At 39.4% G+C, this 19595-nt stretch overlaps 1 protein-coding gene across 37 annotated transcripts in view; it reads right to left on the bottom strand.

Moving 5' to 3' along the window:
• Positions 1 to 19595, bottom strand: part of KCNMA1 (potassium calcium-activated channel subfamily M alpha 1) — a 427072-nt gene that overhangs the window by 21070 nt on the left and 386407 nt on the right. For 21 of the 37 annotated variants that reach the window (XM_054072172.1, XM_054072163.1, XM_054072160.1 and 18 more), the window contains 2 exons: positions 5943 to 6056; positions 2606 to 2736 (listed from right to left, as the gene is read on the bottom strand). In XM_054072172.1, the coding sequence (XP_053928147.1) occupies positions 2606 to 2736; positions 5943 to 6056 (245 nt within the window). Of the gene's footprint in view, positions 1 to 2605; positions 2737 to 5161; positions 5246 to 5942; positions 6057 to 19595 lie in introns of all 37 variants that reach the window. The other 16 variants (XM_054072142.1, XM_054072139.1, XM_054072151.1 and 13 more) reach the window with 1 other exon arrangement.

A 19595-nucleotide genomic window follows, 5' to 3' on the forward strand; every position in this document is an offset into this window, starting at 1 on the left:
TGCATTTGTATCATAGACTATAGGAAGAATTTGCATTCCAGAGACAGCAACTGGGATCATAAGTTGGAATTTTTCTATAAAAAATAAGCAATAAAAGCACCAGAATCATTAAGTGGAACAAACAACGAACTATAGCCTTGTCTTAAAGTGAGCTGGCACAAGCACAGTGAATTCTTCCCTTCTTAAAGAATTCCTGTGCAATTAATAGGATGAAATCATGACTGCAGATCTTAGAATTTAGTTAGGATTTTGGGTTCAGTTTGCTGATATTGGCTTAAACTTGGCAGGATAAGTAGAAGTTGGTCCTAAAAACTAGTATGGTCTAAAAAAGAAGAGAGATAATATAGTGCAAGTAGATTAGTTTGTAAGAAATACTCTTTTCCTTGGAGAAGAAGTGAAAGAATACATCCTTCCTAAGAGGATAATGATAGTAAAGGGAAAACATCTGACACATATCACAGTTTCTGAAGGGTCAGGAAGAAGTGTACTTTCCCAACTCTTCACTAGGCCTTTGAGGGAAAAAAGAGAAAATCACGCTGCCAACAATCAGCAAAGTGGAGAAAGAAAAGACAGGATGGTGGACAATTCTAACCGACTGAATCCTTGGCTTGTCTCTTTGATTAGTATTTTATTTAAGCTAGAATTTTCTATTCTTGTTAACACAGTCACTTCTCTGGCTTCAGGCTGCACAGTCCCTGACACATAATATGACCACTTAGATGTGAAAATGTTTGAAAAAAAGACTGTTGAAAAAAAAAAAAAAAAAGGAAGAAATGGAAGGGCACATTGTCAAAACCGGAAAGCTAATAAAAGCTAGCAATAACTAAAAATATTGTCTTATATGATGAGGTCCAAGTACAAATTGCTGAACAGTCATGTTCCTCATATTTCTATTGTCCACATGACACACCCTTGCACAAGAAAGCAATGATGTTCACAACATTTTGCTCCCTTTTTGTGGTGATGCCAGTGGCAATCAGACAAATAAACCCTACTTTGTCCAAGACTCTCGAAGTGCCGTACTGAACTATTCATTCAGGGACACTGATTTAGATACTAACTTGAGTAGATAAACAGCTCTCAGCACAATAATTTGGAACCTTCATGTTAAATTATTCCCATTTATAATGTGAAAATGCTAAATGTTTTATCCATAGAGATTTTAATTCAAGAAGGTGCAGGGCTTATATGTGCTTACTGAGGCCTTCTGAATTTGTCACCTGCAATATATAGAATCATAGAATAGTTTGGGTGGGAAGGGACCTTAAAGATCATCCAGTTCCACCCTCTGCCATGGGCAGGGACACGTCCCACCAGACCAGGCTGCCCAAGGCCCCATCTAACCTGGCCTTGAATGTCTCCAGGGGTGGGGCAGCCACAACTTCCCTGGGAGATCTGTTCCAGTGCCTCACCACTCTCACAGTGAAGAAATTCTTCCTTAAGTCTAGTCTAAATCTGCTCCTCTCCAGTTTATACCCATTGCCCCTCATCCTAACACGGCAAATAACTTTCAAAATAAGTACTTTCTGAGTTTGTTGCAAACTTCTAGGCTGCATTAGAATAAAATTTTATCAGTGTAGACTGATATTATTTATCTGTGGATGGAACATATTAGGAATATAACAGGGAATACAAATATGAAATACAGATAGATAAGTATGAAATACAAATAAAATTTCAAATAATAAAGACCACTGTTAATTCTCTCAAAAGTGAAAAACTTCATTCTGAATTCAGGTGAAGTTCAGACTTGGCTCCTTTAAGGAAATCCATTTGCTCATTTCTAATATTACATGGAGTTTACAACAGCTGATTCCCAGCACTAGGGAACTTTATTCCATGGGGAGCTCAGAAAGCCTGTGCTTGAATTTTAACAAGACTATGTCCTTGCTACATCCAGCGGAGCTTAAGGTCTCCCTGAAGGAAGTGCAGTTCACACAAAGCAGGTCTGAACGCCTAGACAATATCAAGCAAGGAGAGATGAAACCTCTGACTGAGGTGTTTGCTTCAAAACTGCACTATGGCTGCAACCCAAAACCTCTAATGTAGACATAACAAAAGGCCACCATCTGTAAATTCTAGCATACATCTATGTTTTAATTCACAAGGCAACTCATGTGAAAAAGGGATGATGACCTTTCTTCACACAAATCAAGTTCACACAATGTGTACACAATGGCTTCCGTACAGTTCTATCGTTGTCCCCCCGCACTCATACTCAGACAATTGTTCATGGCTACAGGAAATTAAAAGCTTAAACACAGTTGATGTTGTCTGACATGAACGGTGAGCAGAGGGACTGACACATTGAATTTGGGTCTGGGTTTCAGGAGGGAGATACAACATTTTCGGAAAATAATATCCTTAAAGCCTGACCTCAGGCTCTCTGCTTTTAAAATTGTGGACTCATGGTAATCCTAGATATCTCAGTTGTTTTAAGGTCTCTGTACCCAACTGGAAAATAACCTAGTTTAGGCTCTGAAATTCTCTTGCCATCTAAGAGAAAAGTGCCTTCTTCTGACTATCTGTGAAAAACGGACTACACTTTCATGTTCATTCACAATGAGTCTGATGGAAGGGAATGAGAAAGGTTTTGTTTGCTTACTGCGCTCATAAGCGAGTCCAGCACACTGACAGCAAACGCGGTTCCACATGCAAAGGGCTGCGTGAGGTACAGTTCTGTGTCTGGATCATCATCATCATCTTGGTCCAAGAACTGAACATTTGAATCATTTACTGAAAATAATAATAATAACAAAATCATAATGTGCTTCTGGGTCACCATCAAGTGACCTTACACACTACACAGTCAGAAAGAAAAAGAAACAGCATATGTCTGGAAACACAGACTTGTGTCTTTGACGTCACTGAAAATGAAATCAAGATGGATGTGAAAAATGTGCATTTAAAAATTTGTTTATCATTATCTTGCTTGTAAGAGGTGACTCTCTTGCTCCTGAGAGGTGACTATCCCTTGGTTGTCAAAGTGGCTTCGTGGCATCAGCTGCCTGCACTCAAAATGACATACATGAAGTTCTTATATATATTGAGACAATCTTGGTGTTGGCTGGGACAGTGGCTAAGGCTGTATGCATGTAGAGTGAAATGATACCAAGTCAGAACCCAACTGTAAAATAAAAGCTGTCCATAAAACTCTGATATAGCCCACAGGCATCCGTTAGATGTGCTGCTGTGATTCCTGCTAGAGTGGTGTTAATGCACTTAGAGTGCAAAAGTGGATAAGATGTTCCTTTAACATGCATCTATGAATAAGCTATTATCTTGCAGCACTGCCTTTTGTTCAAATATTTGTCTCCATAACTTCACTTCCTTAACCACAAATTCCATATTAGCCAGCATGAAAAACAATCTACACCAGGCTGTTTGAAAGAAAAGGCCCAAACAAAGTGATATTTGTAATTTAGACTTTCTCTGGCATTTCACTGTCACTGTTAATCTCTCTGTCTCCACCTCATTCCATTAAAAATATTTGTTTCCTTGAGATCAGTGTATCAAGTGGATCATATTTCATGAAATATTTCATTTCCACATTAGTCCTTCTCAGGCATGAAAGCACAGACTGCTTAGCTATGCCACTGAAATACCCTTTAACTTACTAAATGACAAATTAATTTCAGTTCCCATGCAAGGAAGGGAAATGAAAAACTTTTTCAGCAATTGAAACTGCACACATTGACTCTGTCCCTGTTCCTAGTGTGACCCCCATCTCCTCAGCCAAGGCAGGCAGCTTTGATTGACTCGATCAGTTTTTGACTCTGGACTTCCCAGGTCTGAAAGGCTTCTGCCTGCTATTCTGATCTTCTTTCCCATACAGTTTCATTTTCCATCCACTCCTTTTCTACCTGTATGCACTACTCTTCTTGCCACACTTAGCTTACAAAACATGAATAACTATAGCTAAAGCCCCACAATAGCTGTCTATAATAGAGATCAGAATTGTTATCCTCCTTTTAGAGCCACACTGAGCCAGGACTTGGCCATGGTCATTCAGTCAGGACCTGAGCTGAAGTAGAATATAAAATTCCTACCTTCCCACTCCCTGATGTAACCATGAAAACATAACACCTCAGCATTGTAAACAGAAAAGCCCTGGGAGTCAGAAGAATTTCATCCTAACAAACACCAATACCCACAATACCTCTTGTACAATGGCTATCAATTTATTCTCCAGATCCTTGAGTAAAATACTGTTTGAAAGCCTGACATATCATTTTAAAACGTACTTTGTGAAGCGCTTGTGCCTTGGTTTAATTTGCTAGTTGAGTGTAGGTGCTATTGACAGTAGCATTCTTTTTCCACTTACATCTGGCAGACTAATACCTGACTTTGACACCCGCTCGCTGGCTATGCGTGGTGTCGGTTTCCAAGGTACTACAAATCTAATGTGAATTCTGCAAGGGCGGTTTTATCCTCAGTATCTTTATCTTCCTGATGTGAGTTAGCATGCTGGGGTTTCTACTGTAGGTCTGAGGGCTCGGCGAGGAAGGCTCAAATGTGTGGTGCTGTGCCATGGGAAACACTCATCAAACGCTGCTTGCAAAAGCAGGCGAGAGCTCTCTTTACGGAGAGGGAGGAATGCAGAAGCTTGGCTGCTCTTTTGCAGCTTCAAAACCTGACCCTGCTCACCCAAATAAACAAATAAATAGCTTAAAGGAAAGTATGATGCTGGGGTTTCTGTTCTGGTATCTTTGACTTCTTCTTTGACTTCCTGTGCGAACTTCTAAGGCATGTCCACCAAATTGACAACAGGCTGAAATAACAAAAAAAAAAAAAAAAAAAAAAGAAAGAAAGAGAGGGAGAGAGAAAAAAGGAGAGAAAAATTGGTGGTGGTGGGGTAGGGCCCGGGAGGTGGGGACCCAGGACAAAGAAAATGAATTGGTGAGAGGGTGCTATGAAAACAGCCGGCAGGTCAGACGAGAGTGATCAAAGGTTTACTGATGCTGCGTGAAAAAAAAAAATCATTAAGAAAGGCCAGAACAAGACAGTCGATTCCAACCAGAACCACAAATAAAACACATCCAAAGCAGTGCCATGAGGGTAGCCCCTCTGATACAGCCAGAGAAATAAAGGAAAAGCTGATGACAGGAAAAACAACCACAGAAAAGAAGACAGTGATGTGAAGGAAAAAGGCACTTCTTACCCAGTTCAGTTATCATTAGAATGTGGGTTCCACTGTTTTTTTCCTGACTGATTGAAACCAAAGGCAGAAGTTTGCCAGGCTTAGCTAATAAGTAAAGTATTTAGGAGGAAAAGAAAGTACAGAAAGAGAATAAAGTAAGGGAAAAAGACAGGTAAGGCTTTAAAAAATAAAACTGAAAAGGAAAATAAAAGGACAAAGGACCACAAATCAAGTTTGTATTTGCCATGAAAAAAACAGAACAGCTTCTGCACTTCACATCACACCACTTGACAACATAAATACCCACAGCTAGAGTGAAAATCAGAGCCTGGTTACCTACCATCATCATAGTCTCAGGAGTAAAATGTCTTATGCTATTATACAGAGTTTGGTTACACATGATTAAACTGTTCTGCACCGTGAAGAAATAAACAAATGGCCTCTTACTATTGATTAAATGCACAGGAAATGTCTGCTCATATTTACAGTGGGTTTTTCTTTCCTAACCTTAGCCCAAAGATCCCTGCTTATTTGTTACCCTATGCAAAAAGCATCTTGTCAGATAGTGTTTATTTAAGAAAATGGAGAAAACTCAAAGGAAAGATAGAAATACACTTCAGTTATTCAAATAACGTGAAACAACTGTTCCTAATCTTGCTTTAGAGAGAGTAATTCAAAACAGTTATCAGAAGAGCAAACATAGCAGTGCAAGATATAGTATACATATTTTCCTGAGACGGCATAACAAGCAGGAAAAAGAGATAGGAATGGACATGAAAGGATAAGTGTTAGCTTTTCTTACCTAGCTCTGTTATGATAGGGATGTTGGCTCCTGTTGTGATGGAGGGTTGACGTAACAGGCCATGGACTGGACTGTTGTCTGGAGACGACCGATCCATCCCAGGGGGCGTAAAGCCTAAAAGAAAAAAAAAAAAACACATAACAATAAAAGACAAAAATGGAAAGCTTACACAGGGCAACCTATACTAAATAAATCCCCCTGAACAAGGAATTCCCTATCTCTATATTTTTTTCCCCCAGAAAAGTATGATAAAAGAATATAATTTTAAATTAAAGGCTTAATTCAGCCATTTCTTGTGTAAGGTATTCAGTGGCTAATGGAGAAACTATTATCCTAGGTAGCCTTTGTATCAAAATATGCAAAATGGAAAGAGTAATGCTTACATAAATATAAATAAAAAGTAAAGGCTTCAGTGTTACAGAGGTTTAGTTTTGTCCTACTGGTATTTCAAATAATCCTGAAACAAACACCTCCAACCTCAAATAACATTTTAAAGAACATTATTTCAAACAATAGTGCAACTGTGAGGAACAAATTGCTTTAGTAGCAGGTTTTAGGTTTGATCAAAATGCAAGATTCAAAATCTCCCAACTGCTTTCCAGGAGCAATACAGCCCACAAAAAAGGTCCGTTTTTCTTTTCCAGTGTACCATTCCCAATATGTATTCTAATGAGTATTAAAATTATAGGAATATTGGGATGGAAGGGCTCGTTCTAACTGAAAAAAAAAAAGATAGGATGGAAGGAGATGTGGGTTTTCAAAGGGTATGGAAGAGGAATGCTTGAAAAGAAACCAGAAAGTGTTTTATAACTTTAGGGATGTAAAGGAAACAACGATTGGTGAGGAAAAAAACTGGCAGGAAAAAAGAGATCTAGACAGCAGCAAGGTTCACCTCTAAAAAAGATTGTGTTTGCAGCCTGATTGACTATGCTGTTTGCAATGGGGCTTTTGACACCAAGCCTTTTTTAATCTTTTAATTTTTTTTTTTTAAATAAAAAATACCCAGGCAAAGCTCTTTTGGAGTTTGATTGTAAGTACTGAAAAATCAGCAGTGATACAAAAGCCCATGCAGCAGTTGGAGTGGAAATTCACAGCTGAGACTTAATGCCTTTCATTTCCCTTGTCCATTAAAGCTGCGGAGAGCATGGGAATGTTCCTTTAATCTCATTATTGCAGAAGTGATGGTGAAGCCAGGGTTTGACATTAGTGTTTCATGTAGGCCAATGTCAAGGCAGCATTTTTAATCAAATACTCGTCTGCTAGGAACAGGACTGAGCCAAGATCACTTTAAAACACACATTGCTGAGAAAAGATTCCAGGTTTTTGCCACATTACGCATGAGTTCTTTGACTTCACACCCGACATCCAGTGATGGAGTGTCATTACTGGTCTGAACCAGTTTTGAATTCTCCATATACTGATTTTAAATTAATTACCGCCAAATCAATTCCTGATGTAACTTCATTAACTTCTTGCAGCATGGAAACTTATTGCATTAACGTCATTAATAAGTTCATCTGTTACTGAATTCAGAAGATGATGACATGATATTGCCTACTTTACCTTTCTTCAGTTTGGGGATTAATTTACAAACCAGGATATCTCTAAAGTAAACTGTAGTTGTTAAAATGTGGTACTGCTTTTATATTCTGAGGGGTTTATGGCTCTTTTCCAGTGATAACTACCATCACTAAACTGTCTCTAAACAAGCCAAACGATAAGGACCACAAGATCTGGACTTCTTGATTTAATGGGATTCAGATTTTTATTTTATATTCAATTTATTTCTCCCTATGATTTCTTATCACATACAGAATATATATGCAATAAAACTAGAATCATTGAAAAGAGAGACTTAATTAGCCCTCCACACGGTACCAGCATGAATTTCCTTCTGACTATCACATGAAAGTTAGATACAACATGAGCATTGTAAGGGCAGGATAAGTAAAAAGGGAGTTAAAAATCTGTGAAGAAATTCCTTCGGAGAGAAAACATGGATGTGGTATCTTCAATACCATCCAAGACATCCAAGACAGCTAAGCAATTCTATTTAATATTACCGGTGCATACAAAATCTTTAGAAAGCAGATTTCTTGGAGACAATTGGAAATGTTGGCAATGTTAACAGTTGGGCATTTAATACTACTTCAGTTGTGCTGAAACTAATTCAATAAGACCGGCACAGTGACAGTGAGCTGCATTCCCAGCTGGTGTCAGTTTGCAGATGTTTCCTGGTGTTTGGCACTTTAACTGATAGACGTATTGGCTCTCGGAGTGCTGACTTCTGCATGGCAGAGCTGCAGATTTCTCAGACCCACAAAGAGAGCCTAATGGAGTTCCTTCAGGCACCACCTCATGAGTTAGAGGCAACCCTGACACTCTCACAACAGCAGAGAAATAAAAATCAGACTCCAAAGGGAGGGGATGGTATATGAGGACCGGTAGGTGTTACTGTGACACCTCCTTCTGCAGCCCATGCTGGTGTTTAAGTTTTGCATTCTGTTATGCTACAGCAAAGGCAAGACTCGGCCTTTGGCACACTACATTAAATAAAGCACTAGGGCACTTCCTGTTTCTCCCTGTTTCCTGAAGGCCTTTTTCTCCCCATCTCAAGATACACTCCCTATAACATCTTTCAGTGAATCAAGCTCTTTGGAAGGTAAGAGCACATTGGTATTTCCCTACCAGCAAAAAGCAAATTGAAGAAAGTTGGCATAACTGCATCTAAACGTGCAAGTGATTCTTGCCCTTCCTCTACTGCAACGAGCACGCACACAGAGTCATGCACACGCACACTCTCTATCGAAGGCCATTTGTAGCCACTTCTAAACCCTTCAAATATTTGTCTTCCTAGGATGGTGCTAGAAGAGTGAAGAAAATGTGTCATTTCTGTTAGACACGGACTGTCAGGAGCTCTGTAATTGCACACTGCACACATACTGCGCTCAGTCTGAAATGCTGGAAGCATGTTAAAGGGATTTTGTTTTCTCCTTGAATGAAAAATACACTTGTGCCTTCACATTTTTCACTCTATGGTCTTGGAAGATCTGTGAAATATCTGCAATCTTAATTTAATTTCTTTGTCTGTGTTTAATTCAGACAATCCTAAAAATCCCCTTCTTTAAAAATATAAAAATCTTTAAATACTTTCAGCAAAAGAAAATTGGAATACTTGGGGATTTTGTGTGCCTGTGTTTGGAGTCACAAGGCATCATACACCTTCAGGCAATTCACAACGTAAATTCTATAGTTAGACTCTTTACTTTTTCCCTCCAGAAGAGAGGAAAGAAAAAAGTGTAGGAAAACTAACCTGCTTTATCAGAACTTTCATTTAAAGGCATGAAAAACCACAAGTGACAGCTGTGCAGATTCAGTGAATGTGACATTTCTGAATTTCTCCAACTTGACAAGTAAACACCTTAAATCGGTAATGCTATATGCATAATACATGACCTGTATTTTGACATCCATCATCAAATGCTGACTTGAGAAAATACAGGTTTGTACGTCAAGGAATAGCACCCATAAAGCAGGGAGAAATTCAGGTCACAGGGTATTAGGAAAACTCTATTTCATTACAGAAGCTGAAACAAGCTAAGGCATCAGATTTAAGATCCATTTTCAGCTGTGAAAAGATTCAATTCCTCTGCACAGAGCATTCATGTAGAAATGACATGCTTTCCTCACAGCCTCCTTTCATTTTCCTTTTCATATTCCATTTTCTCCTTCAGTCCCCAAACCTTGTTCCATTAACACTCATAAAAATCGTAAAACAGGGCTGATAGTTGTGATCTTCTTATAGCCCTGGTGTCTCCTTATTCAACAAACAACTCGGAGAGCTGTGGCTACAATTGCTTAACAGGATCAACCTCTGGAGTAAAATTCACATGGCCTGTGCAAGCCTGAAGCACAGTCCATGTGTCAGGAAACGGAGAGACAGGGGAGAAAGGGATTCTCTTTGCCAACAGTTAGGAGGCGAGGTAGCAGCACAATGGTATCAGTTCCGTATCATTTCAAATCAGTTTAGTACCAGCAACTGATACTGAACTGTTGTACTGGGTGAGTGATTGCCTCTGTATTACTTGGTTTCTGTTTTTTCTATGGTTTATTTTGTTTTGGTTTTTTTTTTCCTCTACACTTATTAATCTGTCCTTACCTCAAACCCATGAGGGTCTTTTTTTTTTTCTCACTTCTGCCCTTCGGCTTCTCTCCCCATCCCACTGTGGAAAAGTGAGGAAGAGACTAGGTATAGAATCATAGAATAATTTGGTTGGAAAAGACCTTTGAAATCATCAAGTCCAAATGGAACTGTCCACTACTACACCACATCTCTGAGCACCTTATCTACCTCTCTTTTGAATAACTCCAGGGATGGTGACTCAGCCACCTCCCTGGGCAGCCTCTGTCAGTGCCTGCAAATCCTTTCAGTGAAGACTTTTTTTCCTAATACCTGATCTGAACCTTCCCTGGTGCAACTTGAGGCCATTTCCTCTCATCCTATCCCTTGTTACTTGGGAGAAGAGACCAACATCCACCTCTCTAAAACCTCATTTCAAGCAGCTGTAAACAGCAATAAGGTCTCCCCTCAGCCTCCTCTTCATTAGGCTAAACAGCCACAGGTCCCTCAGCTGCACCTCATAAGACTTGTATAGAACCATACCGTGGGGTAGGAGCTCAGTTGTGAGCCAGGGTTGACCCACCACCACAACATCAAATTGAGGAAGCGGCTTGGACTTCCAACAGGAGGTAGTAAGACCCTGTCTCTCTCTGAAACAGGACTCTGCCAAAGAGTGGATTAAATATATTATGCCTCTGAAAGAAACACAGGTTCTGAGCTTCTGACATGCTCAATATCAGTGAGGAACAGCAGTCAGGAGCCACTGCTTCCCTCCTGGCAGCAAATTCCCTTTTTGAGAGGCAACAACTCCTGTGCCCTAACTCAGATACGTGCTTTGAAGAAGTCTAAGCCCCCTGCAGTTCTCTCTGCAGAAAGCAGCTGGTTCAGCGTCTCGATTCCATGCAAAGAAATACCTCCCAGCTCCCTGTGGAAAACTACTGCTCACAAAACTAGGTGAAACAATCGAACAATTGCATTACAGGCAACATCCTACTTCTCAAGATGTTCTCATCTTTGTGGAAGGAGAACCTTGGGGAAATTTCCACCCCACAATGAGGCAAGCTCTTTTTTTTCCAAGACTTACTGGGGATCCAGGTGCTACCCACTGCAGAGATCAGCACAGCCAGCTGGCTATGAGCCCTCCTTGTTTCTTACAAAACATCACCTATAAAGCAACGAGCAGTACGGGGCTTCTGTGAGAGCTGTGACTCCCAAGCCAGGCTGATCCATGGTTCTCTCAGGAACTCAGGGGGCACTAACCACAGTTCAGCAGTAGCACACAGGTATTCTGGGAGCCACAGTACCACTGTGATGAGTTTTAAAATTATAGAATGCTGGCATGGCTGAACAGTGACTTCTTCCCACTGAAAGCACCAGCAATAATTATTGTTCGCCCTGCTTACATTTTGTTTGGAGCCTGATTGTGCTGTGCAGTTCACTTGTCTGAGTGATGTCACATAAAGTGCAGGACATCACTGCTCCACACAGCAGTGAACACATCCTTTTAGTTTGCTAATGAGCCAGTAAAGTTTACTGGGCTTTTAATGTAGAAACAAATCTGGCTTTTGGATATGCACTGCTTCTGTTCTGCTGACTTCACTGAGTCCCAGATGGGCATATTCTCAAACTGGATTTATATGTTATATTTATAAAGTATCTTCCATTCTAAATGATCATAATGGATTCCTTATGATCCCCTTCCCCTTTCCTCCAACTCCTCTCCTCTTTGCTTCTCTTTCCTCTCAAAGATGTATTTTTCACTAAACTGGAACTCTGTGCAGGCAGAATGGTTTCCCAAACTGAAAATCCACTCGGCAGACCTAAAGGTTGTGGCTTTGTCTTTAAAGTGCCGTGTAAATTGATAGTGCCCTTTAAATAATGCTGTTCTAGGGAAAGGTGCCCTGGGGTTCACTGGGTAACGTGCACACTGAAGTCCTCAAAAATATAATTTTTAAAGCATGCATAATATTAACTGGCTCTGGCTCATCTAAGACACATGCACCAACAATCATATTTTGAGTGTATATGAATAACACATAGATGGCGAACCGCCAAACACACCCCCGACAAGTTATCATGCAGGACTATAGGACAAGGATTTTCATTAAGCAGAACCAGACAAAGAAATAATTCTTTAAGAAAAAGACCTCACAAGAATATCCTTTTACTACTGTTTGCTGACAATGGCCATTAATATTCCAGTTAATTCAATTGATAGATAGACTATACCTATTATTCTCCAAAGCACAGGCACTTGGATACACCTGGAAAGTTCAGCAGCTGCCATACCGCTAAAGGCTGCTGACATTCCTGGGAATCTGTTACAGCCATTCCATTTAGAAGCAATTCCAGCTTCAATGTCCCATGTGGTCTGAGACCAAATGTAGTTCAGAATCTGGAAATTCTAAATCCCGGTTTCAGTTCTGTCTCTTACCGTAATTTTTACCCGAAGATCTATCTAATAATCTCTTGGAGATAACCTCTAAAGATGTGGAAAAGGAGAGCAGTGTGGGAGAGCTCTCTCAGAGACTGGGGCATCTTCAGAGATGCTCTGGGCCTAAACAAGCACAATTACAGGCTGGGCAGAGAATGGACTGAAAGCAGCCCTGAAGAGAAGGTGGATGAGCTGGAAGGGACCTTAAAGCCCACCCAGTTCCAGTCCCTGCCATGGGCAACGACACCTCCCACTGGATAAGGTTGCTCAAAACCTCATCCAGCCCTGCCTTAAACTCCACCAGGGATGGGGCAGCCACTTCTCTGGGCAACCTCTGCTAGTGCCTCCCCACCCTCACAGGAAAATATTTCTTCCTAAGATCTCATCTCAATCTCCCCTTTTTCAGTTTTAAACCGTTCCCCTTCATGCTAACCCAGCCCCTCCTGATAAACACCCCCTTCCCAGCTTTCCCACAGCCCCTTTCACTAGTGGAAGCTGCTTCAAGGTCTCCACAGAGCCTTCTCTTCTCTGGGCTGGACAATGGGATGTGCTCCAGCCCTCAGATCATCCTTACTGCCCTTATTTTTTCAGTGCCATAGTAATTTTGTAAAGCTTTAAGCAAGTTTTTGCCTAGGTTTCCGATTTCTTTGGCCTGACATACCCTACTTGGGTTTTTTTTTTCAGCAATGAAGTGAAGGTTGAACTAGAACTGCTGTTATGTAATGCACCCACCTTATTTTATACATGTCTGGTCTTGGGAACATAAAGTTTACTTCTGATGTATATAAGAGATTTCTTATTCAGTTTCTAGTGGATAAGCAAACAATTTCAGAAGCACAAAAGTTAGGAAAATAATTTCTTATTTCTTAAAGCACTGTATGGGACAGAGAACAGTAAATCACAGAAACCTATGAGGGCCACAAAGACAGGCATAACTATTACATCCAAGAAAACCAGGATAATTGCTTCCGGCTTTTAGGCTATCAAGAAGGGAAATTAAATATTAACTGAGACACTCTGCAGGTTTTCCATTGTGCAACAAGAAGGGACAGGCCATCAGGAGTTTATTGCCTGATAGTTAGCAGCATATTGTAGCTGTCTTTAAGCATCTATTTTTTCTAAGCCATCTTCATAAACAGAGTAAGGATTGGGTAGTTCGCTAATTGAAAACACCTAGGACAACACAGAGTAAAAGACAAAGGAGTTCTAGAAGTCAGAGGACAACAGTTTCCAAACTTCTTCACACTTACCCTACTCCTTGGGATGTGTTCAAATTAATTTTATGCTATGTTTTTACAAACAGGTCAGAGAACATTTTAAATCCTTCCAATACACTATGTGCTTTGTATTTCATAGAATCATAGAATGCTTTGGGTTGGAAGGGATCTTTACACACCATCTAGTCCAACCCTCCTGCAGGAGCAGGGACATTTTCAACCAGACCAGGTCACTCAGAGCCCCTTCCAACCTGACCTTGACTGCTTCCAGGGATGGAGCCTACACTATCTCCTTGGGCAACCTATGCCAGTGTTCCACTGTCCTCATTGAAAAAAATTTCTTCCTTATATCCAGTTTAAATCCACCCTCTTTTAGTTTAAAACCATTACTCCTTGAATTTGTTAAACTCTTATTTTGTTTTGTAACTGTAAAGCCATATTTTTTTTTCCACTTTCTTTTTCCTTCCCTTCCTTGTTGAAATGCACCTGCCTTTCCAAAGGCTGCTCCCATTGAGGAAGAACTTAGTTCTCTCACATTGTTCTTCTACTGGAAATTTATCTCTTGGTGACAAGTGACCGTTTATTCTTTCTGGTGGATTGCACCTCTGAGTATAGCACCTACTCCTAATACTACTGGCCAGGTGCTAGAGAGTAGTTTGGCTACATCTCACAGACTTTTTTCCTTTGTTTGTTTTGTTTTTTTTTTTACCTTCTTCAGAAAGAACCACTAGAACTATACAAATATCTGGAAAGAGAAAGAAGAAATAATAACATGTTCATTCAACAATTGTTATTATGGAAAACACCTAAATTCATTATAACACCAGAAATCATAATTCTTGAGTAATTTTCACCATAAGCTTAATTTTTTAAATTGTCTTTATTTAGCATTCAATAGTTTTCTACACTAGTTTCTTCTAGGGCACAAAGTCGGCGGTTCCTACGTGTAGCACAAGTTTGCAGCTAAAAGAACTTAGTATAAAATGATGCCAAATTCTTTTCAGTATAATCATTAATCAACACTGCATATTTAGACTTCGGGCAAAAATAAATACATATGCTGAATAGAACTTATCAAATAAATTAAGTTGTATTACCCAATTCGGATATTCAATAACTACAAATAAAATGGAAAGCTCACTGTTAAAAATGTTATTTTGGCATGTTAAGCAAGACTCAACATTAAGTCATTATGTCCTGCATTATATCAAATAAAGTAAATTTTTCCTTAATGAAAACTGAAGAGCAAAGCCAGCTGTCAAAGCAAGCAATCAATAAAAATATTGTGATAAATAAAAGTAACAATGTTGTCCAACACATGATTGGCAACTACTGAAACATAAATTAAACAAATTTCCTGTTGCTGCTGATGGGAAAATTATGCAGATTAGAATTTGATTAGGTTTATATCATGAGACTCAATTTGGACTTTTAATCTATTAAGCTCCAATAAATGAGGCATCTGAATAGCTCCCCTGAGCAGCAACAGTAATAACCGCAGTAGTAATTTTTTGCAATATGTATTCTGCCAATTTCTTTAGCAGACGATTCCATGTCTTTAAGTACAATTACTTTGTAACTTCCACAAAAAAATGCAGGTGTATGCAGTGAGGAAATGGATCCATACAAAACGCTTAAACAGACATTTTGTGATAATCAACATCTGTCACTCTGCTCTAGCAATATTGTTTTTCCATCAACTTGGACTTACTTACGGTCGACTTCATGGTCTGTATGGGCTAAACAGTGCCAGCAGACTTGTAAATTACTCAAGCTGGAACTGAGCTGGAAACCTAGAGTAAAATGTCATTAAGTTCTCTATAGGCTGGGTCAAAACTGAAATCCCACATTCAGGGCTGTCTTGGGGATCAAAGATTGAGCTGTGAAGGCAAAAGCCTCATTTTATCAAAGAAATCTGAACTGGATTCCCAGAGCTGAGCTCTGGGACAGGTTGGATTTGGATCAAGACCACCTCTAATTTATCTGGCAGGTTTGCTCCATAGACCTCCTGCACATTTCCTGGTGTCTAATCTATTTGCAAGTATCTAAAAGCTTCTCGCCCATCTTACTCCATATTGTAAAAAAGGAATGCCTGCTAGAGAGCACTTTGTGCTTGTGTCCAATCCTGCTAGATTTCACCAAACCCTATCCCAACTCTTTAGTGGACAGGTGGTCATAAAAGCATGTCATTTGCAGATGATTCCCAAAAATTAAATCTGCAGTTTGAAAACTTCAGGGCTCAATTAAATACGGAGAGCAAAAGAACATGGATTCTGTGTTCATGTGTGAGTATATTTTTTAAAGAGAGGCTTAACAGAGAATTTCCTTCTGGCATTCACGTTTCCAGCACACCACTACAAAGGCTCTGTGTGAGCCAAAAGTTTTTACCAGAAGTCCAAATTGAACACCATAAATTGTGGCGGGGGGGGAAATCAGTTATGTTTTTTGTCACTCAAATACTTCCTTCTGGAACACACACAACATCTTAGTAGATACCATGTGAAAATGCGTATCAAGTTGTTTTGAACTATGTCAGCCTGCATAACACCAACTCAACCAACATTTCCCTAGAAAGCATAATAAACCACCCACACCCAGGTGCAGCTACAGCTGTGGGGAATAACTGCCTAAGGAGCATTTTCATACCTCTTCAAACAAACCCCTCCTGATTCAAAAAGGCAGCTTACTACATCCCTGCTGCAGTTTAATGGGAACCCTGCAAATAACCTATGGCACCCAACTGGAAATAGGACCCAACCACCACCTTGGGGTTTGGAGTACACATACATCATCCCATCAGCACAATTATTTGCACTTGAGAATTATCAGCATTACCGGCCAGTATGAAAGCCATCCCTACCAGGCACGATAAAGTAATAGGAAGGTAAGGACTTCCAGAAAGTACTTCCATTAAAAGAAATGTCAGCCCTCTGATACTGAAGTTAACAGAAATTGCTAACACATCAAAGCAGCTTTACACTCTCTTCAGCTGAGTATATTATCATTGTTTTTTATGTAACATATACACATTCTATTCCAGTTTCAACATAGGTCTATGAAATACTAAAATTTATTGCAATTACCTTTCACTCTGTCTGGAAATAAACAGACAATGAACATTCTCCATTCTTTCTACTCCTCTTTTTTTTACATTAAAAAAAAAACAAACCAGAATCAAAATTGCCCAACAATAGAGCCGGGATGAATCTGAAGTAGCTCTCTAATTGTATATTCTGAAAAGATATACCAGTAGCAATATAATTAGCTACTAATAACACTAAGACCGTGTAGACACAATGGCCTGAAGAACAGCAGTGATATCAGTAGTAGTACACAATCTGTAAAGTTTGGGAACCTCTGCTTCAATCAATACAGAATCGAGAATCCAGAAAGCTCTCCATTTCTGGAGGTGTTCAAAGCCAGGTTGGATGAGTCTTTGAGCAACCTGATCCAGTGGGAAGTGTCCCTGCCCATGGCAGTGAGGGTGGAACTGGATGGGCTTTAAGGTCCCTTCCGACCTTAACCATTCCACAATTCTATTATTTTATAAGCAACTTATGCCTCTGATGGCCATTCTAGGGGGAAGAACATCCAAAGTATACAGTCACCAGCGTAACCAAACAGATAAGTCGTTCATATGTATCAAGAAAAAATGTATCACTGGGCATACACAAACCCAGTGAGATACTGCCTGCTCTTAAGTAAAGCTGAATTTTCCATTGTTAAATTTGCACTATTTGGGCTGACAATTTTGTCCCTCTTAATGAATATTAATCTTAGAAAGAAAAATAACTCGTTATCATGATGGAATGACTCATATTATTTTATTAGAGCTTATGCTAAAGTCTCTAAGGGTTTTGCCTGCCTCACATAGTTCAACTGTCCTTTTATATTTAAAGAAATAGTAGCAGAAGTGTCTCCATATTTATATTATTTATCCAAAACCCATTACACCAGCAACTAAGCCGGTAAAGACAATGATAACAGTAAAATGTAATGTAAGTAGTTAAAGTAGTCAAAATTAAGTGGTGACCATAAAATATATGTCATGGTATCCAGTGCACAGCACAGTAATACTGAAAGCTTCCAACAAACAGGGTTTTTGTTTTAGTTTTCAGCACTATATTCACTATTTACTGTCATTCTTGCATATAAATACTATTGTTGGATTTAAAAATGGCATAATCTCTATAAACACTTAAACAACACATTCACTTTCCTATCCATTGTTGTTTAGTGGAGAGTTAAAAAATAAAATGTTTACTTCCTTATTTGAATTTCATTACTACCAATATCAATGGAAACAGCTGTCCTTTCAACTAGGGGCTTTGAGAGTCTTCAGTCTATTTCTTGTATTTGATGGGATTCTAAGAATAAATATTCAAGTTGCGATCTCTCCTTTTATTTTTAGAGGGGGAGTTATTCGAGACATGGCTGGCTATCTTTGCCTTCACTTGGAGACTCATTTCTAAGTCACATAGCATGCAGACTGATATGAACTTAGCAGAAATAGGAAATCTTATGAGGACATCCAATCACATAATACTACCTATGCATTTAAGCAAAAACTCTGTGAAGGCAAACTTACAGAAAATATACATGCTATTGCACTGTAGAGATATTTTGCCTCCTGCTACTAAATAGTATTATGCTCCTGTATTAATATTATTTGACATTCAAAGTTAAATACAAAATTTAAACCAGCAACCGAGCCTCAAATCAACATGAAAGGTCCAATCTATCTTAATTATACCTTCATACTTCAAAGCTCCAAGGAAAGTCTGCAAAAGATCACGTATTCATATAAAATTACAGAATTGTTTTATAATCTTAATCTTTTATACAAATAAGTAAAATTCCCAGTGACCATAATCTTTTTTTGGTGTGTTGTATTAAAAAATATCACAATAACTGGCCAAGAATATAGTTTACCCTTCTTTGTTCAATAAAAATTCCTACCATGCCATTTGCAAAATTCATAGATTCACTTTTTGATGTTTGGTTTGTTCAGATGTTAAAAAGCAAAGCTGCAAAAAGACATTATTCAGAGCACAGTAGTTTTGATTCTCTAATGAAGACTGTGCCTCAGGTCAGCCAACTGCACAGATGCTGAAAGGTTCAGAAGCTTCTTGATAAGCAGAAGATACCAATTTTTTAGAAACTCTGTATTATGGAAAGTTGGGGCTGCCTTCAATTTAATGAAGTTGAACTTAAAAATCAACAGGTCTGTCTTGATAAAAGAACGCCAATTATTTTGTAAGTTCTACCTTAAAGCTGTCAAAGTTCTGCAGCTCACCAGCAGGACTAGCTGGTGTTAGATTTGGCTCTTCTACAAGGGATAACCCAGACTAGGACTGAACTGGAAAGAACAAAAACTAAATTCTAGTTTTCTCCTGTAACATTATTGACAGGCTGAGAGAGCTGGGTTTGTCCAGCCTGGAGAAGAGAAGGCTCTGAGGAGACCTTAGGGCAGCTTCCAGTACTGAGAGGGGCTCCAGGAAAGCTGGGAACAGACTTTTTTAGCAAGGCCTATTGTGACAGGACAAGGGGTAATGGTTTTAAACTGAGGGAGGGTGGATTTATACTGGATATAAGGAAAAAAATTTTTACAATGAGGATGTTGAAACATGGGCGCAGGTTGCCCAAAGAGGCAGTGAAGGCCCGTTCCTGGAAACATTCAAGGTCAGGTTGGATGAGGCTCTGAGCAATCTGATTGAGTTGAAGACGTCCCTGCTTCTGCAGTGGAATTAGACTGGATGGCCTGTAAAGGTTCCCTCCAATCCAAAGCATTCTGTGATTCTATTAGACTAGCAGAATCTGCTGGATATTGATGCTTTGTATCTCTTCCACACTAAAGCAAAACTAGCGACATTGATCTCTGA

This window comes from Cuculus canorus, chromosome 7 (genome assembly GCF_017976375.1).
Source record: "Cuculus canorus isolate bCucCan1 chromosome 7, bCucCan1.pri, whole genome shotgun sequence".
Classification (NCBI taxonomy): Eukaryota; Metazoa; Chordata; class Aves; order Cuculiformes; family Cuculidae; genus Cuculus; species Cuculus canorus.